Source organism: Panthera leo, chromosome A3 (assembly GCF_018350215.1).
Source record: "Panthera leo isolate Ple1 chromosome A3, P.leo_Ple1_pat1.1, whole genome shotgun sequence".
Lineage (NCBI taxonomy): Eukaryota > Metazoa > Chordata > Mammalia > Carnivora > Felidae > Panthera > Panthera leo.
In genome coordinates, this window is record NC_056681.1 from 128,151,450 (window position 1) to 128,175,458 (window position 24,009).

The 24,009-nt window shown below is 39.8% G+C and overlaps 1 protein-coding gene across 4 annotated transcripts in view; it reads left to right on the forward strand.

The window, feature by feature from the left end:
* NBAS (NBAS subunit of NRZ tethering complex) overlaps positions 1-24,009 on the forward strand; it is a 329,015-nt gene that overhangs the window by 10,100 nt on the left and 294,906 nt on the right. For all 4 annotated transcript variants that reach the window (XM_042933639.1, XM_042933641.1, XM_042933640.1 and 1 more), the window contains 4 exons: positions 2,821-2,864; positions 12,660-12,793; positions 15,230-15,363; positions 17,092-17,190. In XM_042933639.1, coding sequence (XP_042789573.1) covers positions 2,821-2,864; positions 12,660-12,793; positions 15,230-15,363; positions 17,092-17,190 — 411 coding nt within the window. The remainder of the gene's footprint in view (positions 1-2,820; positions 2,865-12,659; positions 12,794-15,229; positions 15,364-17,091; positions 17,191-24,009) is intronic.

Consider the following 24,009-nt stretch of genomic DNA (forward strand, 5'->3'; position numbering starts at 1 on the left):
TTTTTCTCCATTTTAGAAATGAGGAAGCTGACACAAATGGTTAAATTTCTTTCTTGAGGATTTGAAGTCTGCTGTCCCAGCTTTGGTCTTCCTGCTCTTATCCAGGAATGTATACTACCTTTTGGTCACGTTGTTTAGCCATGTATGCTTGTATTTTTACACGTGGGTTTCCCCTGGTCTAGTTAGCACCGCTGCTTTGCACAACCCCAGGGTTGTCCTTTCCTCAAAATTCAGTGTGAATGGGCTCTGGTGTCTGCGAGGCCACTGTGTGCCTTGGAAGCAGGCCCTGTCTGTTTTCCCGAGCACTGGATATTTCCTTGAACATAATCGGTGCTTTGTTGATGTTTGCTGAATAAGTAAGGTGTTTGCGAGTGGGACAGAGGCAGCAGACGCGGGGAGTGCCTCACCGGGTATAGTCCGCTGACTGCTCAGCCTTGGCAGTCTTTTCCTTCTGCTGAATTAACAGACACACACAGTTTGTAGGGACCTGAAAGGAGAGTCTGAGCGAAGATGTGGAATCATCATTAAAGAAAAAGGGGTGGGGTAGATCCTCAAAGTAAACCCTGTGAACGGTGGCCGAACCTGAATACTTAAGACCTTTGTTCTTGCTCTTCCACGTGTATTTTGTACTCCGGTGTGAAGAACACGTCCGATGCAAGATTGGCGCCGTTGTGATAGGAGTAGGCCGCTGGCGTTCGGGAAATACTGTTGATTGTATTAGACTATGAGTGGTAACTCTAGTGTCTGGGGTCCTTATTCGTTACTTGGAAGCAGTCATAAATAGCAAATGGCAGGGAGAAAGATGGAAAGCTGAAACACATGTTAGTTTTAGTTTAGAGAGAGCCCTGCCTTTTGTAAGATCGGACTAGGGCCGCTGTGTGTGTGTGTGTGTGTGGTGAGCGGCAGGTAGCCCCAGTCACTTGCTCTTATCTGGCACACCTAACCTGCTTGTGTGCGGGGCTCACGTGGATGAAAAGTGACTTGTTGTGAATTGCTACTTTAATCTGTAATTTGGCAGTAAGTAGGTATTATGTGGCTAATGTGTGTTTCCTTTTTTCCTAAATAGCGAAGTAACAATTTCTTATGATTATGGGCTGTTATAAATATGGGAATAAGGAACCATCACAGAACCCAGTAAAAAGCATTAAAATAAGGGACTCTTCTAAAAAAGGCACCCGCCCCCAAATTTGCTTAAGTGAATACATTTGCGAAGTTTTGACAAAACCAAATTTATGTCTCTCTCCTTCACCTTTCTCAGCAAAAGAGCAATTATTATTTGTGATGATCTGTATTAAGGATGAAAGAAATGAACACTGACTTAGGTCTAGTTTGTGCTAATTTATGCATAATGTCTTCTTTAATCCTTCCCTAAGCAATGAAGGTGATATTACCCATCCCATTTTGTTGAGAGGAAGATGAAACTCCTATTAAATATTTTGTCCAGGTTACCCAGATAGAGCTGAAATCAGGTCAGCTTCACTTCAAAGACCATGTTCTTCTGTCTTCCGTGCGGAGGCTGAATAGTCAATTTCTTGAGGAAGTTTATTAACATATTTATAATTGGCTTTTGTCATAATACAGTATCTTAATAAACAGCTAAAAATATTAGTGTTTAAAATTTGTTTTAAAAGTAATGCTTAGTCACTTTACCAATATTTGAAAATAGTTAAGTATTCAAGAAAGAAGAACTACAAATTACAGTTCAGCCAAATGTTGTATGTTCTTTGGAATTTTTCTGTGTGTGTGTGTGTGTATGTGTGGGTAATACTTAGTCTAACAATACTCTGCATTCTATTTGATATGTCTTCTCTTGATAAGTTTTGAAAATTATGAGCATCTTTCCATGTCACATATAGTAATTGCATAATATTTCATTGAGTGCAGTTGACAAAATCTAATCTTATACTGGGTACATTTTTCTCTTTCATAAATTAGGCTCCATGAATTTCCTTGAGATCTGTGTGTATCTGTAATTATTTCCTAGAGATAACTTCATTATAGAAATTGAGGCAATGGATCAAATGACCGTAGACGTTAAGGTTTTAGATAATTGTTATGAAATTATTTTCTAGATGGTTTACCAACTTTTCATTTTTGAACATATAATAATTAAACTACTTAGGCATATATTTCAAGATCACAGATTTTAAATAGGTCACTGGTAACAAATATGGTCACTTATTAAAGCTATTTGATTTATAAAGCAAGACCTTTTTTTTTCCTCTTAAAATGTTTATTTTTGAGAGAGAGCGGGGGAGGGGCAGAGAGAGAGAGGGAGACAGAGGATCCGAAGCTGCACTGCCAGCACAGAGCCTGATGTGGAGCTCGAACTCACGACCATGAAATCATGACCTGAGCCGAAATCAGAAATCAGATGCTTACCCGACTGAGCCAGCCAGGTGCCCTGATCTTTTTTCTTAAGTGATTTAAACTTTGTAATATGATACAGACCATGGCTCGTGACCAAAATCAATCTGTGGAGCTTTAAAAAAACGTTGTTTCTTGGATCCCATTCCGTATTTGCTGAATCAGAATGTTTGGGGAGGGGGCCAATGTCTCTATTGTATTAAAAGACCATGCTTAATCTCATTCTTGTATTGCCGTATTCTAGGTATAGCTCCATTTCTGGTGAAATAAGGTTGGGAGAAAATGTCGCCAACGAAAGGGACTTGTTTGAGCACAAATCCATGTCTGAGAGAAGGACTGGTTTGGTGTTGTGCGGACAAGTTGTCTCTTGTATCATTTTTGTGGGGTTTCATAGTGTGACAAAATATGTTGTGATGGTGAAACTATTGGCTTAATTTTACACATATTTTGCAGGTCCGCAAAAGATGATTTTACATCCATTATTGGGAAATGTCAAGGTAAGAGTTTCCAAAATACTTACAAAATGGAAGTTTCAAAGTTGCAACAGTTAAGAGTATTTCTTAAAAGTCAGAATAGATGTTAAATATTAACAAAGATTGTTGTGACTTTATTAAATACTTTTAAAACATCTTAACTGATTTCTCTTACTGTCTTAAAATGTTTTGCTTAGTCCATTTTGGACCATTTTGAAGAGATTTGAAATTGAAGCCGTTTTTAAAATAAAAGTCTGTGCCAGTTTTGGGATAAAGTATTTGTGTCCCTAATCTTTGTTTTTTTTTTTTTTTTTTTTTTTTGACTTTTTAAAAATCTTAATCTCTACATTCAGTGTGGGTCTTGAAATCATGACCTCGAGATCCAAGAGTCACATGCTGTACTGACTGAACCAGCCAGGCACCTCTAGTCTTTTATTTTGAATTCAATGCAAAAAAATGTATAAGTCAAGTGTTGGAATTTACTCATTCTTCTGGTGACGTATTCAACACCAATTACTATCCTTTATGTACATGAACCATTTTGCGGGGTACTAGGGATATGACTGTGAGCAAAAAGTCACTGTCCCGTACCTCATGAGGTATATAGACACTCAAAATAGAAGTACAAACTGTGACAAATCTGATGAAGGAAAAATACAGAACAGAGTGAGAGTTTAACCGGGGCTGTGTGACAGGATTGTTAAGAAAAAGCCACTTTGGAAATCAGCCTGAAGGATGCGTAGAAGAGTAGCCATGGGGCGTGTTTCTTTCTGCAGGAGCAGGAGGAAAAGGCAGAGGGAACCTTACAGGAAGAGAAGAATTAGGAGGACGCTAAATTAGGAGATAAATGCAACTACCACGTATGTTTTACTTGACCTGCAGGTCCACCTGTCTGACCTTGGGTGGGTTAGTTAGTGTAGTAGTTGTAGGAATGAGAACGATGGTAATTGTGGTTGTTGCGATGGTGACAACAAATATTTATAGTGTCCTTACTCTGTGCCAGCCACTGTATTTAGGGTTTCACTTACATTTTCTCATTTAGTTGGAAGAACATGGTATACGTATTTTATCTTAAAGTAACATTAGGGTAAAATAGATCCTCGACAATGAAGGAAAGCTAGGAGAAGGAAGACATGAATAGTTTTGAAATCTACAAAATACTGGTTATATTGAGGATTTTCCCCAACTTCTCCAAAGAAATGCTTAAGCTCCTTGTCAGATGCACCCTCAGTAAGTGGCTCAGGGCGAGTTTCCTTCTCATTTTTGCCATTTTTGGCCATGCACATCGGTTCTGAAAATTAAAGATCAGATGTTTGGAAAACGTTTTCAGTTTTCATATGAATGGCAATATTCTGTTAGTATGTCAGAATTGCTCTAATAATTTTATAATTCCACATATGCTAGTAGGTAAGGTAGTAATAGAGTTCTTACGGACTCTTGAGTTGAGTTGTCTTGACAAATAGTATATATTATAACTTAAAAGCAAATGTAACATTGCCTATTTGTTTATATCAACTTATTTCTCCTTCTTATAATCTGTTCTTTGGCTCTGTTCCCTAGATTGTCAATGATACTGTTAGCTGTACCAAGCCAGGAATCCTTTTTCCTTTTCTTTTTCTCCTCCTTTTCTCCTCCTTTTTCCTTCTCTGTCTTCTTTGACAAATATTTATTAAGCTGCTGCTGTGTGCCAGACACTCTTCCTGGGTGCTACATGTGAAGCGAGGAGTAAGCCTTAGACGACCTGGATTTAAGGGTTTGTAGTCCATCAGGGGAAGAGACACACAATTCACTGCAGTTGTAGTGAGGACACAGTGGGGAAGCATTGCCTTAGCTTAATGTCACCAAGCCCTGGGAACCTGTTAAAATATCTCTTGCCTCCATTTCTGCACTTCTGCCATCACAGCCCCAGCACTGGTTTTTAACATTTTCACTGTCTTTTTTTTTTTTTTTTTTTTTTTAAATAAGTCTCCTGACAAGGTTTTCTTCTGTTTGCCTCTCAACAGATCCACACTTCACACCAGATTCATTGCTCTTAAATGAGAATTCTGTCAGGTTACCCTTCAAATCTGGCTCCCCTGCTTTCTAGAAACATGACCTTGGATGTTACCGTACCTCTCTGAGCTTCAATTATCTGTAATATGGGCATAATACTATAGATTGGGTTATGGAAACATTATGAGCTAATATATGTAAAGCTCTTAGCATAATGTCTGATGTATGCTAAGTACTTAGGAGACCTTAAGTGATTGCTTTTGCTACTGCTACCAGTACTGTTAATCTGCCTAAAATCTTTCATTTGTTCCCCACTGACTGTAGAGTACAGCTCATTTTTTTCTGACCTTTCAGTCTGTGTGTCCCTTAAGATCTCCCTGCCATACATCCCGTGTTCTAGCACAGAGCCTCTTGTGCTTTTCTAGCCCCCGCCCCCCGCCCCGTGCTTTTCACGCCTTGGTACAGATAGTTCCTTTTGCCTAGAAACTCTCACTTTTATATTTAATTAACGAGTCTTGCATATTTCAGTTCAGGCATCAGCTCTTTTGGGAAACCTCCCTCCCTGCCTGCTTCCTCCTCATTTGTGCATCTTTCTTAATGTTTTCCTTGGACTTGTTTGAACATGTATCACCATACATAGGCTAATCTGCTTTTTTCCCCTTAGTTGTTGCTATGCTTATCTGTTTCCCGGTTAGACTGTAAATTCTTTGAAGGCAGGGCTCCCATCTTATTCAGCTTTTTTTTTGTTCCTGGTGCCAAGCATGGTGTCTAACACCATAATAGGCACACAGTTTTTGACCCTATCAAATAGGTAATGACACTTGAGAACTATTACAATAATGTTTGTAAGTTTGTGTGTGAACCAAGTATATTTGTCTATTTCCTGTGAGTTAGTTTTAGAAGTTCATGACTGTATGTATGTATATATATATATATATATATATATATAGATATAGATATAGATATATAGATTTATAATTTGTATGTAGAGAGAGGGAAGGAGGGAGAGAGAAAGAGAAAGTGAGACTGAGTGAGTGGGGGGTGGGGGGCAGAGGAAGAGGGAGAGAGATTCTTATGCGAGCCCTATGCCTGACATGGGGCTTGATCTCACAACCCTGGGATTGTGACCTGAGCCAGAATAGTCAGTCAGAAGCCTAATTGACTGAGCCATCCAGGTGTCCCCTGCCCCCACCATGCTTTTATTCTTACTGCACACAAATGTGTATACATGCCACAAACAATAAGGGTAGATAAGAGGTCCTGTTTGCTTAGTAACCTGTTGAGAATAATAGAAGGAGAGTGGTGTGTGTGCATTTCTAAAGTTTGGGGTACTAGCATTTTCTGAATTTAGTCTCAGTAGTCTTCACCAGTGCTTATTAAAGTAGACCAGACCTGGCTTAAATAATGCGTAAGGATCAAGATGTTCCCAGAAGGATAATTTAGGGGTAGATATTCAATTATGTTTTTCCCAGTGCTGTGCTTCTGTTGGGTGAGGGCTTGGGGGGCCCGTGGTGAGCTGCTGAGAAGCATGTTCAGCATGTTGGAGTGATTCAGACATGCAGGGTCCTTTTGAGCTGTGACATTAGACATCCACTCTTAACCAGTACGTAAACTGAAAGATCTACAAGTTAACATGAAAATAGGAAGCTTATCCCTCTGTATTTCACACAAATTATAATATTTGTTAGAGGTTTTAGTGCATACAGTTAATGTGGCAGCATGGATGGGATAATAATGCTTTGCGAACTAATGTTTTATTTTGTTGGCTTCCAAATGTATGAATTTATGACCTTAATGCTGCATTAATGGCTTCTTTCCATTTCATATAATTTGAGGTAATGATCATTTGCTTATTATCTGACTCTTCTTTATAGGAATAACTCTCATATGCCAAATGAGATTTCCTGTGTCTGCCTGGAGAAAAGGAGCCAGATTGTTATTAATGCATTTTTGAAACTACATATTGCAGAGTCTGCAAACTAAAATAGGAACTGTTTGGTTCCACTTTGATATTTTTCAATTATTGCTTTATAAAATAGATGCCATTTGAGAATGTTTTAAATGTGGGTTGCAACTTGTTTTGGCTCTGTTTGCCAGGCCATAAATACTAGTCTTCTCTTCCTGTCTTGAATAGTGACCTAAATAATACCACAAGGAATTAGATTTTTTTTTTTTTTTTTTTTTTTTTTTAGAGCTGTACTATGTTAAGAGATTTCTCTCCTATTTCTGATTTTGAGATCCCGTAAACCAGAGCTTCTGGTACCAAGCAGTAGTTCGCCTGTTGTGAGGAGCTGAGGTCCCCTCAGTGCACTGGTGGCCTGGTGGGCCCCATGACAGCCCAGGCCCAGACACCGTCTTTCGTGTTTTTGTATTTCTAGAACCTGGCTCGATATCTCGATATTTTGTAGCTTCCATCACATTTCTGTTGACATTCTCTATATACTGCCTGTGTTTATGTTTTTCTTTGAATTCCCAAATATGCTATAATAGCTGTTTTGAAGTCCTTGTCTGCTCATTCCTCAGTTTGTAGCATTTCTGGGCGTGTTTCTATTGGCTGAGTTTTCCCATGATTATGTATATTTTCCTGCACTTTAGATTGTGTGCTCAACATTATGGAGCTGAGCTAGCGAGCCTTGTTATCATCCCTACTAGAGTATTGAGGTTTGCTCTGGGAAGTAGTTGATCAGCTTAATTTTTTAAGGCTTCTTTTTTTTTTTTTTTTTTTAAGTCTTCTAACATAGGTTTAGAGTAGCTTTTATTTTGGGGTTAGGTTAGTCCTACTTTATGGTGGAGTCTTTCTGGGATGTCTTATGAAAGCTCCGAGTGTTCATGAACGTCTCTCCACTCTGATGAGGTGGAACTCAAACATTTCCAAATCCTCTCCCACCTCTGGAAGTCGCTTTTGCCGATAGTCAGTCCCCTTCTCCTTGGCGGTGTGGCCCTGTGGAATGTGTGTGTGTGTGTGTGTGTGTGTGGCGCCAAAGACCCAGGGCTCATCTCTGCACATTTTTCAGTTTCCTTCTCTGCCTCCCTCACTTCCCTCTGGAAAGCTGCCTTGCAGGTGGTATTCAGCTCTGTAGCTCCAGTGTAGCTCTGTGACTCCATTCTGTATCTGCTCAGTTCCTTGAGATTTGCACGTGCAGCTGGAGGTCTCTCTTCACACAAGGCGGTCTAGAAGGTGCCTACCGGCTGAAAGCAGCCTCTCCCTAGGGTCACAGTCTTGCACTGCCTGTAGATAATGTCTGAAACGGGTCTTTGACATATTTTTCTTTCACGGTGGGAGATCTAGTCTGAAACTAGTTACCGTGCTTATTTTATTACAAAAGCAGTACATGCACATAACAAATTCAAACAATGCAGAGGCAGAGAACGTAAAGTTTCTTTTCCATTTGCATTTCTCACGGGGACTTATATTACTGATTTAATATAAAACCTCTGCTTCTGTAAACCTGTACATAGATGGATTGAGTTTGTCGTTAACAAGTCGAGATCCTATTGTGGACTTTGTTCCCAGGTTGCTCTCCCTCTGACTGTATCAATGTCTTTCCTAATCAGTGCGTACAGATGCATTTCAGTCTTTTCAGCATAGCCACAGTCTTCCCCTGTAAGAATGTGAACCACATTTTATTCATCTGTTCTCCTCTTGATAGAAATTTATGTTGTTTACAGTGGCTTGTTTCCTTCCTCTTTTTCTTACCCATCTTCTCCCCCATCCCTCTTCACCAGCGCTGAAAAGACATCCTGTTTGTGTCTGGGTATAGTACTCAAATAGCTACTGCTGTAATTCTTTCCATAAGGTTCCACCTATATATACAACTATGAAAAAGGTATGATGGAAGCAGTTTTTTTGCTCCGCTGTCAGCACCGTATGTTACGTATTTAAGAAGTATTTGTTAGGTTCACTGGCAAAGGATAAATTAGTATCTCATTTTCAATTTGCATTCTTTTTAGTTATTAGAGCATATGTTAAGTGGCTATTTTTATTTTTTTGTGCATTGTTAGATCATACCCTTTTGCCTATATTACCCTTAGCTTACTTGCTCTTATTGGCTTGATAGTATGAATGTTAATACTTTGTCACATATGTTACAGATATTGTCACCCAATTGATTTCCTTTGAAATTTGTTATGGTGGTGGTGTTTTTTTGTTTTTTTTTTTTTTCTCTTGTGACTACATTTGCCTTTTTTTTTTTTTTTTTTTCTTTTCCTTGTATAATTTCAGAGTTTCTCGTCATGGTTAGACCTTTCTCATTCTAGGATTATAAGATTTTTCTCGTGTCTTTGCCAGTGCTTACTTCAAACATTCGAGACTCCAAGTCTTCGTAGCCCCACTAGTTTGCTTTTGCTCACTGGTTCTCGATTTAGCAGTCAGAGCGAGTCCGGGGGAGATTGTTCATTCAGCCCTTCATTTTGCAAATGACCAAGCGGCACCTTGGTGCTCTCCCCAAGCTCACACCCCTTGGTTTTATGGCAGCGCTGAGAAGAGAACCCAGTGTTCCTTACCTCGTAATCTTGTCCTGTGTCTCTAATCCGGGGGCTGAGCCCTGGATTAGCGTGTGGTCTGTTAGCGCTTGAGTGCTGACTGCTACCACCAGCGTGCTAGGCCCCGGCGAGGCAATTCGGAACAAGATGGACCCGGGCCCAGGCATTTTGGAATTTATAGCTTAAGTGAGTAGACAGATGATAAAAAGTAGACCAACATGTGCATAATCGTTTGGGATCAGATATGTGGAGGAAAGGAAACCAGTGGGCGGTGGCGAATAATGGGGCCTTGGGTTGCTTTAGCCAGGGTGGTCAGAGAACGCATCCTGGGGAAGTGGTACATAAGGTGAGACCTGAAAGATGAAAAGGAGCCAGGAGAGGGCCTAGGGAAAGGGTTCCAGGCTGAGAAAACAGCGCAGACAAAAGCGTAAGGTGGGAAAGAACTTGGCACCCAGGCAGGTTGAAGGGGCTGCAGCCGGTGCAAGATATGAGCAAGAATGAACAGTCTGACCATGAATGTGGAGGTTGTCAGATGGCTGGTTAACTTGACCAGCAGCCTTTCTGAATACCCTTCAGACAACCCCATTAACACTTAAATCTGGACTGCTTGTTCCTCTCCAAAACCACACAGTCGGCTGGAAGAATCTGTTGATAAAGCCTTTATTTTTACATTGTTATGTGAAATCTTATTTTGTAATGAAAACATCTTTATCTGGGTCAAAACACATGCGGAGTTTTCTGGAGCTACTGGCTATAACTAGAAGTAATAGTAAAAACAAATCCCCTTTAGATGGAACCTATTTCAGACAGAAACAGAATGTGGTGCATAAATCTGTTTATCCTAGCAAAATGAAATAAGAGGAAAAAACCCGGTTATCACAGGTAAAACAGTAATAATGGAAAAATATTGCTGTGTTTCTTGAGCACATGAATATTTTTCAGGGCATTAAAGTGTCCTCTTGCTGGTGCTTATGTGGCATCTGTGTGTATGTGGGTCTTGTATTGTGTTGTTTATCATTTTGTGCCTGTGTTTACTTCCAAGTTTGGATTTTTTTTAGCTTTATAAAGACAGAGAACTGATATTTTTCTTCATTTTATTATCATTAAAAAAGTTGCTTTTCTAGAGTGTATGTAGTATTTTGTTTATCTTTAATAAATCCACTAGACCCTCCTGTATTCAAAGGCCCCCTTGGATTGTTTTTTTTTTTTTTTTTTTTTGGTATGGTTTTTACCTGTTGATAAATAGAGAAACTCCTTGATGTCTGGTATACTTTCCTCATATAAAGAACATATATTATGGGTATTACAGAGATAAGAGGGAAGTCTGAATTCTGTGTTATCTCTTTTAGGTGGAAAGAAGTCTTCAGTTATGTGATTCATGTTTAATTGGTAGTCCTTGAAGGATGCTAAACTCTTACTGTTACCTTGTCCTGTTAATACAGACTTCTCTGAAAGACGTAGTCTTCACTTACTAGTGAAGATTAGAAAGTGAAACTAATCACTTTCTGTTCCAGGTCCCAGGATGGCAGTGTTGAGTAGGACACTGTCTGTGATTTCATGGAGTTCAGAACGGGTGGGGGCAACAGTCATGGAAACAACATAATACGATGCGATCAATGCTATGGGGGAGTTTTGTACAGCATATCTGGGGCACAGAGAGGAGAGCAGTCAGTTTGGGAGAATGTCCAGGAAGGAGGAGGTAACCACTCCTTAACACAGGTGGTTGTAACAAAAGAGAACCATTTGAGGAGTACTAAGGAAGAACATTCTGGAGCGCCTGGGTGGCTCAGTCGGTTAAGCGGTCGACTTCAGCTCAGGTCATGATCTCGTGGTCTGTGAGTTCAAGCCCCACGTCGGGCTCTGTGCTGACAGCTCGCAGCCTGGAGCCTGCTTCCGATTCTGCGTCTCCCTCTCTCTCTCTGCCCCTCCCCTGTTCACTCTCTGTCTCTGTCTCAAAAATAAATGAATGTTCAAAAAAAAATTAAAAAAGAACCTTCTGGGTAGAGGTAGCAATGTGTACAAAAGGCTGAGACTCGAGTGTGTGTGGTTTGCTTTTTTGCCAGTTGTGTTGTTGGCTCGTCGGATATGTGGAGGTGGTAGCGGTAGGAGGGGACACTGGAAGGCTGTGATGGGGCTATTTGTATGGGGCCGTTCGTGCATGTGGAGGAGTTTGGACTTCATTCTGTTGGAAATGGAGAACCATGCAGCTGCAGGATGGGATCTGTTCCCCTTAGAAAGATCTCTTTGGAGAGTATTGAGGAAGGATTGGGGAGAAAATGGAAGGGAGGAGACCACTTGGGGGGGGGGGGGCTGTTGTGAGCGTCTCCGCAAGAGACAGCGAAGCCTTAACTGGGCGATTCTGTTAGGGGAGTAGAGAGGAGCCAGTGCATCTCGGAAACCTTTCTGAGGCCGTCCTGAGGCCCTGTCCAAACTCTGACCGAGAGGCGGTGAGTGTGTGGTGGTGAAGTGTTCACTGTTTGGGAAGGCAGGACACGTAGGTCCAGGGCTTTCTTTGCTCTTGACTCGCGATGTCACCTTGTCAGTCCCCTAATCATCTGGAGTCCCTGCTGGTAAAGGAAAAGGCAGTGGCCCTGTCTCTTCAGTGCCGGCATTCTAATGAGGGACAACTGAAGCCCACAAAACATCAAAAGCCTCAAACAAAGCTAACAGAGTCGAGAGTTTCACTGTCCCTTTTCTTGTTTGTTTTTTTGTAGCCGACAGCTTTTTTCTTCATTATTGTACTGAAAAATTCAGAACAGAAAAAGTACAGGTGTTAGATTGTTAAGATTGGTTATTAAAATATTATAATTGCATGACTGATCCAGGATAGTACTTGACTTACCTAATATCTGTGTCTGTGTATTACACATGCGTGTGTATATTTCTTCTGCAGAATACTGCGTTGTATTTCCTTGGTATCTGTATTTGGTATATTTAGAAGATTTCAGGTGAAATTTTCATTTTTTGCTGTTAGAGATGCTGAACTCACTGGATTGGAATTATTTTCTGCCCACTCTCTCTGCTTTTGATCCATTTTAACTTTGTGAGTGTTTTGAGGTGCGCTGTTCCCAGGCCTTTGCCACACCAGGGCATGCTCAGCCTTCACCAGACCACTGGGGTCACCGTCTTTCCTTCCGGAGTAAGCGGGGCAGAGCTGGCTCTGGTTCGGATGTCCCACTCTTACTTGACGTGGCTTTCTGGGAACTGTTCTCTTCGATTGAACTGAAGCGTTAGAAATCCTTGGGAGAGGATGTAATAGAGTTGAATAATTTACATTTATAGTTACTGCAGCTAAACTATCTGTGTAACACATTGTTACAACCACTTCTTTTCCTTTCATTGTAGTTCCAAAAGACCCAAAACCCCAGTGGAGACGTGTAGCGTGGAGTTACGATTGTACCCTGCTGGCCTACGCTGAAAGTACGGGAACCGTGAGGGTGTTTGATCTCATGGGAAGCGAACTCTTTGTTATTACCCCGGTATGTATGTAACCGGAAGCTCATTACACGAAAGGCATTCAAACAAGTATGTGAAGGTGCTTGAATGAATGTGAAAGAGGGGAAATAGAAATGTAAGTCTGAGTAAGTTGTGAACTTAAGATATTCAGAATCTAGTAGGTAGATATCTGTACATGAAATATTTTTCCTTTGTATCTTGTAGTGCGGTGTTCAGAGGTAATCCATTGGCATCAAAACATGGTGGGAAGTGGGGCGCCTCGGTGGCTCAGTCGGTTGAGTGTCTGACTCTTGGTTTCGACGGGGGTTCAAGCCCCACATTGGGCTCTGTGCTGATGGTGTGAAGGCTGCTGGGGATTTCTCTGTCTCCCTTCTCTCTGCCCCTCTCCTGCTCATGTTATCTCTCTCTCAAAATAAGTACATTAAAAAAAAAAAAAACAAAAACCTTAAAACAACAACAACAACAACAACCCCCCCAAAAAACCATGGTGGGAAGTAAATGCTAAACAGAGGTATGGAAAGCTGTTGAGAAGTTCCGGGGGGGAAGAGCAGTCAGTGGGCTGCTGCAGTAGGGAACAGCTTTCAGAGGAGCTGCGTCTGTCATCCTAAAAGGATAGAAATTGAAAGGGAGAGTGAAGAAATGACTGGTAGTAATAACTTGTATTTGTGTAGTGCTCTTTACTTTATTAATGAGTTTGACATATATTCTCATTTAATGTTCATAAGAATGCTTCGAGTAGATTGGACAGATATTATCTGTGCTTTACAGTTTGGAAAACTAAAATTGAATTGGGGGCGGGGGCGGGGGGGGGGCAGGCTGTTGCCATGGCAATCCAGCTCCTAAGTGAAACAATTTCAGGGACCCAGCACTTTTCACTTTGTGTCCTTCTTCCTTGAATGACCCAAGATACAGAGATAGGTACAACAGCATTTCTAACTCTGGCTGCATCTTAGAATTGCCTGGAAAGCTTTATAAAGAAAAGAAAAACAAAAAATTACTTGATTTTCTAGACTCGACCTGTAGAAATTCTGATTTAATTGATGGGAGTGGGTTCTGGGAATTAATATTGTTTATAGTTTTGTTTTTTTTTTTTTAATTTTTTAATGTTTATTTTTGAGAGCACGAGTGAGCGGGGGAGGGTGTGGGTGAGGGAGACACAGAATCCAAAGCAGGCTCCAGGCCCTGAGCTGTCAGCACAGAGCTTGATGGTGGAACTCACAGTGAGATCATGACCTGAGCTGAAGTCAGACGCTCAACCGACCGAGCCACCCAGGCGCCCCTGTTTATAGGTTTTTCAGCTGATTCTAACGAGAAGCTGGGGATAAGAACTTATGATATAGAGAATGGTTTTTGTTCAGAAATAATGAGTGGAAAAACTTGAAAAAATGTGTTAGGCTCCTATTATGGAAGTCCTGGGGAATCAAAGTAGGAAGTTTGGATCCCTGTTTCCTGGACTAAGCACTATCTGATAGAAAAGTCATGTGAACTTTATATATGATCGCATGTGTGATTTTAAATCTTCTAGTAGCTGCATTAAGAGTAAAAGAAAACAGGTGAAATTTATTTAATATTTAATCCTGTATATCACAAATATTATTTCAGCATGTAATCCATGTAAAGAGTATTAACGAGATACTTTCTTTGATACCAAGGCTTTGAAATTTCATGTTTACTTTTGTAGCCGATCTCAGGACTAGCCACGTATGAGTGTTCAGCAGCCACATGTGGTCACAGTCTTGGTGGTTCTAGACAGTGAGGAGTCATTCAGGGTGATAAACTTTATTATGTGTGCTTCCTAGGGTGCACATGCCTTCAAATCCTTAGCAATATAGCCTGATATTTAGTTAATGGAAAAAGATTGCCATTGAATGAGTGTTTTAAGTGCCTTTTCCTTCTAGTTGTTGATGGGGCAAATGGGAATTAAGTGAGGCTTTTTTCTTGAAGCATTGTTTCCTGCAGGCAATGCAAATCAACATTTGGAAGGTGATATCTGAGTTCTGTATCTTAGAGTTCTTTAAAAAAAATTTTTTTTTTTAATGTTTATTTCTGAGACAGAGAGAGACACAGCATGAGTGGGGGAGGGGCAGAGAGAGAGGGTGACACAGAATCTGAAGTATCTTCGAGTTCTTTGAAGTTGAATTGTGGCATTGCCCCCCCCCCCCCCCCCCCCGCCAATCCACACAATAGAAGTACAGTCTGAACAGAAATTCACGAATCTAGGAGAATCTCTCATCCAAAGAGGATTGTGTGCTTCTAGCCTTTGATTGGGAGGGCAGGTCTAGAGTTGTGTGTCTGGTTCTAGGCACTCTGATTTGCATGATTCTTTAGTATACAGATCAGTTCTGGGGCTGTCTTAATATGCACCTGGCAGGGCCAATGTCTGGGACGTCTTCCAATTGCACACATGTTAACTTCTGTGTGGTATCTTTTTAGTGACTTAATTTACTCCTTTTCTGCAGGCATCCAGTTTAGCAGGTGATTTGAGCTGTGCCATTGCTGGGTTGATATTTTTAGAATATAAAGCCAGTGCACAGTGGTCTGCAGAACTCCTGGTCATCAATTACCGAGGAGAACTTAAAAGTTACCTCGTAAGGTAAAAAATATACTTTATTTGGGAGCTCCGGTTTGACATAATGTTTATTTCTCTGGCTTAGTGTCAGCTTTTGTTTTTTTTCTTTCAGCATTTTACTGTGAAAAATTGCAAATATAATAGGAAGGTTGAAACAATTGTATAGTGAATATTCATATACATTCACTTAAATTCTAGAATGAGGATTTTATTATACTTGCTATATCACATTTCTGTCCATCCCTCTATTTAGCCATTTAATCAGTGTTCTTTGTTAATTAATTTCAGAGTTAATACTTAAATACCTCCACATCATGTCATTAATTAAAGTTCAATATTTGCTTATAGTTTTCTCTTTTGAAGTAAAATTTGCAGATGAAATGAAATGCACAGATCTTAAGTGTACCAGCCAATGAATTATGATAAATGCATGTGCTTGTGCAATTCAAACCTCCATTAAGATGCAGAACATTACCATCATGCTAGAAAGTTCCCTCATGCTCTTGCCCAGTGAATCCGTTTACACCCACCCTTAGAGCAACTGCTGTTTTTTTATTTTTTCTTCTTCTAGATGAGTTTTTCCTGTTCTGGTAATTCACATTAATGGACTCATAATATGCACCCTTCTGTCTAAGGCTTCCTTCATTTAGCATATTTTGAGATTTATTTGCATTTTTTCATGTATCCGTTTATTCCATTTTATTAGAATACATTGTGTTTCATTGTATGAATATTTCATGTGTCTTAGTTTGATTTGTTACAACAGAGTTCCATAACTGGGTGACTTATCAACAACAGAAATTTACTGCTGACACTTCCTGAGGGTGGAATTCTATTCTAGGTACCAGCATGGTTGGGCTGTGGTCTTTTGGCTTACAGACCGCTCTTTGCATGTGGTGGGAATAGAGCTAGCTAGCTCTCTGGCCTCTTGGAAGAAGAGTGATTCCTTTCGTGAGGGTGTTATCCTCATGACCTAATTAATTCCCAAACACCCCACTTCCAAATACCATCATATTGGCGTCAGAGTTTTAACTTACGAATGTTACGGGGGACGCAGGCATTCAATCCGTGGTGGGCAGGGGTGTCCACAGACGTTCAGACCATAACATTCACGATTTGTGTATTCGTTCTTCTTTTGATGGAATTCTGATTTCCAGTTTTGGGCTACAGTGAATAAAGCTGTTGTGACCATTCTTATTTAACTATTTGTGGATATACATTGTCATTTCTCTTTGGTCACTATCTTTGAGCAGAACTGTTGAGTCATAGGGTAGATATAGTTTATTTTTGTAAGAAACTTCTAGACCTTTTTCCAGAGTTTTTGTACCACTCATATTCCCACAAATAATGTATCTGAGTTCTGGTTGTTTTACATCCTCAGCTGTATTTGGTGGTGTCTTATTTATTTATTTATTTATTTATTATTTTTTATTAAAAAAATTTTTTTTAAATGTTTATGCATTTTTGAGAGACAGAGACAGAGCATGAGTGGGGAAGGGGCAGAGAGAGGGGGAGACACCGAATCCAAAGCAGGCTCCAGGCTCTGAGCTGTCAGCACAGAGTCCGACGTGGGGCTTAAACTCACAAATTGTGAGATCATGACCTGAGCCGAAGTCGGACGCTCAACCGACTGAGCCACCCAGGCGCCCCTGGTGGTGTTTGTCTTTTAAGTGTAGACATTTCAGTGGGTATTTTTTGGTCTCTCACTGTGCCTTACTGGTATTTATTTCTTATTTACCTTCTTAAATTTAGTGTTGGAACAAATCAGAGCTATCAAGAGAGTCACTGTTTCAGCTTCAGTAGTCATTATCCTCACGGAATCAACACAGCTATTTACCATCCTGGTCACAGGTAAGTAACCATTTCTTCTCTTATATGGTAGAGTATTAGGTGGATGTAGACGTCTTGGCACTGTTTCAGAGAGGAGAAATTGTCCATTTTGATTATTTTGGCTTTTTCGTTTCTTCCTCTCATGCATAGTTATCTTAAATATCTGTAATATGTATGTAATCATTGTGTGAGCATTTCTGTTCATCTGGCGGACAGCTCTGAGCCAGATGGGGCAAGGGGAATATTCAATGAGGAAGCCTTTCTTCTCTCTTCACTTACTTAGTCTTATTTTTCTCATCTGTGAAATGAGTATATACCTAACTTTTCACTCTAGTGTGTTGCGAGAACTCCTCAAACCGTGCATGTGAAGTACCCTTGCCCAAGAGGTCTCAGTAGACATTCCTTTCCCTCCTCCTCTCCTTTTCGGCAGGTTCGAGCTGCTCTCATTGCTGCACAGCTCATTCCTACAGCCCTCGCCCATTCTTCATATATGACACTTCTCCATGTATTGGCCACCTACGTTGAGGGTTACTTGAAAATTGGGCGTTTTCTACTTCCAGTGATTTCTCTCCTTTAATTTTGTTATTTGAGAATGAAATGTCCATCTATTTTTTAAGTTAGCCAAGCAAGCTTTTTGGTTTTCTAGATGGGAAGAATATCAAGTTGTGCATCAGGCAAACCTAGCTTGAATTCTGAATTTTGACAGTGAGTCTGTGTCTGTTTGCAAGTCCTTAAACTCTCTGATCCTCTCTGTACTTAAGTCTTTTGGATGAAAAAAGGTATGCATTTTTTGTATTCTGTTCAGTCCTAGGTCTGACCTTTTGTGTTTGGAATTTTATTATGAAATGTTCGTACTGCAAAGGAACCCACATCCACCAGAGCCCAGTTTGTACTCTTCCCTGACCCCCTCCCCACTAGAGAGAACCACTGTCCTGAATTTTGTGTTGATCAGTCTTTTGTTTTCTTGATAGTTTTACCACTTACTTATATTTAGTTTTGCTGTTTGACTTTATATAAATGGAATCATAAGGAAGACACACAGGTCTTACTTTGAGATTCAGTTTTAACTACCAGTAAGATATTTCATGTTATGGGGGGCACCTGGGTGGCTCATTCGGTTAAGCGTCCAGCTCTTGATTTTGGCTCAGGTCATGATCTCACGTTTCTTGGAATCGAGCCCTGCGTTGGGCTCTGTGCTGTCAGCGTGGAGCCTGCTTGGGATTCTCTTTCTCCTCCCTCTCTGCCCCTCCCCCTGCTTATGTGTGCTCTCTCTCAAAATAAAATAAACATCAAAAAAAAAAAAAAGGATATTTCATGTTGTGAATATATTGCAGCATAATTATTCATTCTCTGTAGATGAAAATTTGTTTTGTTTCCAGTTTTTTTTTTTTTTGTTATAAGAATTGTACTGTGGCCAGAATGATTATGCATTCCTCTGACACATACGTAAAGGGTTTCTGCAGGATATATAAGTAGAAGTGGAATTGCTGAGTTGTTGAGGAGGTACATCTTTAACTTTACTGGGCAATGCAAATGTTTTTCGGAATGGGTCTGCAAGTGGACGATGGCAGTGTGTGAAAGTTTCTGTAGTTTCATATTCTTTTAGCGTTCTTGATACCAGACTTTTAAATATTTGCTGAGCTGGTAGGTATAAAAGAGTCTCTCATTGTGGGTTTTTTTTTTAAGTTTGTTTATTTTGAGAGAGAGAGCGTGAGCATGTCAGCGGGGGAGGGGCAGAAAGAGAATCCCAAGCAGGCTCCATGCTGTCAGCGCAGAGCCCGACATAGAGCTCGATCCCATGAACTGTGAGATCATGACCTGAGCCAAGATCAAGACTCGGACATCTAACCGACTCAGCCACCCAGCTGCCCCTCTGACTGTATGGTTTTAATTTTCACTTCCCTGATTACTGATGAGTTTGGTCACCTTTACAAGTTATTGGCCATTCATGTTTTGTCTCTACGAAATGCTTTCTTAGATAACTGCTTAATTTTTATTGGGTATTTGGTCTCGACATTCTTAGTGTGATCTAGATATTAACTTTGGATTATGTGCCTATTGAGTATCTTCTTCCAGCATATTTTTTTCAATTTATCTTTAATGAGTTATAGTTGTGTGTGGTTTCAAGTGTTAAATAATTTTTAAAAACTTTCACCCAGTGTATTTCCAAAGATAACTACTTTGAGCTATTTTATGTAGCTATTTTATTTGATAGCTTTGGCTGTTGTCATACATAAAAATAAAATGCTTATGTTGTTACTTTTTAATTTCTCAGTTTTACACCTTATCTATGAATGTCCCTTTATGGAAGATGCATATATAGTTTTCTTAACTCAGTCTGTCTCCCATACACAAAGCGAGTATTCTCTTATTCTCCTATTGCATTTGATTTTGTTGGATGAATATTATGGTTAGATGCTATCCACAGATGAGACCAGAACCTTCTGTAGTATTGTGTCCTTGCCTTTTCATCCTTAAATATTCGTTGACTTGTTTATTCACTCATTCATTCATTTAGTAAATCTTCATTCATTTCGTGTTCTGTGCCACGTACTATTATATACCTTGGTATGTTCTTTGTGGAACTTACTTCTAGAAGGGGTGACAAACAATGGACATACAGTGTTTGCGGAACTGATAAGTGCAATGGGGACAAGGATCAACAGGGATCAGTGGCCATGACACGGTGGGGAGTAGGGCACGGGTTGTAATTTTAATTCAGGTTGACTGATTACCCTCTTTGAGAAAGTGACATTTGCGCAAAGACCTGTAAGAGGCGAGGGTATTTACTTATCTGGCTCTCTGAAGGAAGAATGTTCTGTGCAGAAGGAATAGCCAAAGAAAAATGAGTTGGGAGTGTACTGGCCATTTTCTAGAAATAGCAAGGAGGCCAGTTTGGCTGAAGCTGACCGAGTGAGTAGAGTAAAATACTGATCTGAAAGAGACGAGGTGAGTACTAAATCATAGAGGGGCTTTGTAGGTTATAGTAAGATCTGTCTGGGAACTTCTTAACTGTGTGTATTCTTGTAGTTAATTTTTTTGTTTGTTTGTTTGTTTGCCCTAACCCTAAACTCACCCCCATTAGTGTAGACCCCCTTTTAGTACATCATATTCTGTAGGTATCATCTTCTTGTAATCTTTTCTCAGCACTTTCTGACCTGCTCTGATTTGGGTTTGCAACTTCTATTAAGAATTTCACTTCATCATGCTGAGAATTGCTTTTGTTATTATTGTTATTATTTTTTGTGACATCACCTATTTCCTGGATGCTATGTGTTTTTTTTGTTTTTGTTTTTTTCTTTTTTGGTCTATTTCACTGTTTTGGTGAACCTCTGTAATTCCCTGAGGGAGAGTCCATGGGAAGCGTATATTTTTTCAGGCCTTGCCTGTCTGAAAATGGCTTTTATTCTGTCTTCATGCTTCATTGATAATGTGCCTGGATAGAATTGTAGGCTGGAAATAATTTTCCTTTTAGAATTTTGAAGAGACTGCTCCATTGTCGTCTAGCTTCTAGTGCTGCCCTTGAGAATTCTGATACACTTTTTTCTTTGTTTTCTCTATTTTTTTTGACACCCTTCCCTCTGGAAACTTAGATTCTTTTTTATTTTCCCACAGTGTTCTGAAACTTGACCATGTAATGTCTTAGAGTAGTTTTGTTATACCCATAGTGTTGACCCTTCAGTTTGAATACTCACTTTTGGGAAAATTTGCTGACTTATTTCTTTGATTGTTTCTTCCCCTGTGTTTTTTCTCTTTTCTCTCTGGAATGTCTGTTCTCTAGATGTTGAGTCTCCTTGGACTCCCCTTTATTCTCACTCTTTTTTTCTCCTTTATTTTTTGTTTAAAAAAAGAAGAGGCTGTTCTAATTCTTTCCATATAAACATGGACACTAATGACGAAAGTAGTTTGAGGCACTTTTGAGATATATTATAAATACAATGAATTAATGATACATATGATATCCTATTTATAAAGAAAAATCTGTTCTGGTTTTTCTGATATATCTTTTTTTTCTTTTTACTAATTCTATGGCTTCTCTCTTTTTTTTTTTTCATGTTTATTTTTGAGAGAGAGGGAGAACACGAACAAGCGGGGGAGGGGCAGAGAGAGAGGGGGAGACACAGAATCCCACGCAGGCTCCAGACTCCGAGCTGTCAGCACTGAGCCTGCCACAGGGCTTTAACTCATGAACTGTGAGATCATGACCTGAGCCGAAGTCGGAGGCTTACCTGGCTGAGCCACCCAGGCGTCCCATATGCCTCCTCTTTTTAAGCTAGGCATTCTGTTTTTTGCTTCAGTTGTTGTATTTCTCCTTTCTAGAAGTTCTCTGTAGTTATTTTATGAATCTCTCTTAAGGGAAGAAAGGAATTGAAATGAGTATTCAGTGAGTCACTAGTTGCTTTGAGGATTAGATACATAGTAGGTACTCAGGAAATGATAGTAGTGAGTAGATATAATACCATTAATTTCTTCCTTTTAGTTTGTGTGGCTCTTGCCTTAAAGAGTCGGTTTGGTGTCTCCTTAAGAAATTGGAAAATCAGTTGCAAGTCTAGTTAATTAAAGAATTTAAAAAAAATGTTTATTGTATTTAGCATATTATTTTCCAATCTGAAATAATAGACTTTTATTTTGGATGTGGTTGAATGACCACATGCACAGTTAGCGGTCTTTACGTTGTTATAAAACTGAATGTAATTGTATGTGCTGCAAATTGCTGCCATTTTCATAAAACATTTCTTTTGATTATAAAATAAACACATTACAACAATAAGAAAATTGTGTTGTTTTTATTTTATTCTTGTCAACTTATATGAAGTGTGGCCTCTTAATGTACGTTTTTATAGTTGAGATACTGTGTTTTCCTTGCATAGCTTCACATTAAGTCTTGAATTTAAATTTTGCCGCTAGAAGGGGGGTAGCATGTGTTTTTGCTTTGACACGCTCAGCTTTCCGTTGTGAATTTTGCCAAGCCTGGACAGTGTGTATATTATACCCATGATGCTCTGCTGGCCGGTTTGATTTCTGTTGAGGGTGACCTGTTTGTTTGCATCTTCTTGGATACAGTGTTTTATTATTTTATTTATTATGTTCAAGCCAGGTTTTGCTGTTTTGCTCTTTCGAGGCCTTTGTTTTATTCAACCTGATTTTGTTGTTTTCAAGCGTAGGTATTAATACCTTTCTTGGTACCTCTATACATTTAAAAATTTTATGTTCTACCTTTCTTAGCACATACATACATTTATAAAGATTTTATATTCTACCTTTCTTAGCACATACATACATTTATAAAAATTTAATCTGTCCTCCATTGAAAAGTGCATTCTGTTAGAGGAGTTGTCTGCATTACAAAGATTGAGGGTAGAAAGTCTTTTGGCTTGCTTTCCATTACTCTTTTTTATTGTGGCTTGCATGCAACACACTCCACTAGGTGTTGTGGAAGATGTGAGGGTGAAGGACAGTCCTGACCTCAAGATCTTGAGGGAAATGATATACGCATATGTTATATACACGTACATATACTTCTGATGTCTAATATGCATTTTCTCTACTTAAATGTGCGTACAGATATGTACGTGTGTATGGATTATGTGGGTATGTGTGTATACTGGAATGCAGTATATGTTAGGGCCCTTAAAAAGGTGCAGGTATGGTGATGTGGGGATCCAGATGAAGGAGATACTTCCCTGGTCTTTCAAGGAAGGACTGTGGCAGGCAGCACTCACAGTTGCTTTGGAGAATGGATACAATCTGGGCATGGTGGATGTTCCAGACAGAGTGATGGTGTGAACAGTGACCAGAGGACGGAAGCCACAGTACACTTTGGGGAAATGGCAGGTGGGGTAGTTTGGCTGCCATTGTAGGGCGTGTGTGGCAGGGGAAGAGCGGTGATGGTCGCCATGGGAGGTGGAGCCTTGGGAAGGCAAGTTGGGGATCAGATAATTGGGAGATTGAGTGGCAGCTTGTTCTTAAGGGAACTCAGATTTCTGAGACGAGAACATATGATCAGCTTTGTTGGAGGAATGTTGGTTCGGTTGGGAGATGCTAGAGGCTGGGTGAGTCTTGGCTGATAATGTCCCAGTTCAGGCCACAGGCAATGAGGGCCTATTTGTTTTCTTGCATGGACTTGCTATGTCCACTTATGTATAAGTCACCTCTTATTTTATTTTTCTTTCTATTTTGGTGAATGGACCCTCTGTCACCCCTTGGAATGTCAGGTACCTGAAGGCAAAGAATGTATAGTGTACGTTTTTCTAGAAGCCCCCATGTCTAGTATAAGATTCTGTTTTGCTGAATGATACTTTTACCTCTGTGGGTTTCTTGGATAAGTAATTTTAATTGCCTGAGTGGAAAGGAAAATTAAGTTTGTTTTGATTGTTCTCTTCCTTTTTTCTTCTATTTTGTGTTCTTATTCGTCCCTCACATTTCTATTTTATTTTTCTTGCCCCTTTTAAAAGAAGCCTATTTTCTATCTTAATACTTTCTTGTTTTGTTTGTTTTGCTTTGTTCATTTCATTATGGTCTTCTCCACCGTCTTGATTTATTATAAAGGTCAACGTTGGATTTCTTTTTTTTTCTGGCACTATTTCTGGAGGGTAAGTGGGGTTCTCTTGGCACCATCTGTTTGAAATTATCATTCACTGAATACTTCTTACGTAACAATTTGTCATAAGTCGGATTCCATTTACTACTCTTAAGGCTTTCACTTTCTGGCCCAGGATCACCCTATTTTTGGGGGGGGTGGTCTCTAAAAATTTTAGAAATTTAAATATGTTATCAAACCACAGAAGGAAGGCCTATTGTTGGTTCTGCAATCATATACGATTCTTGAGAGCAGTCAGC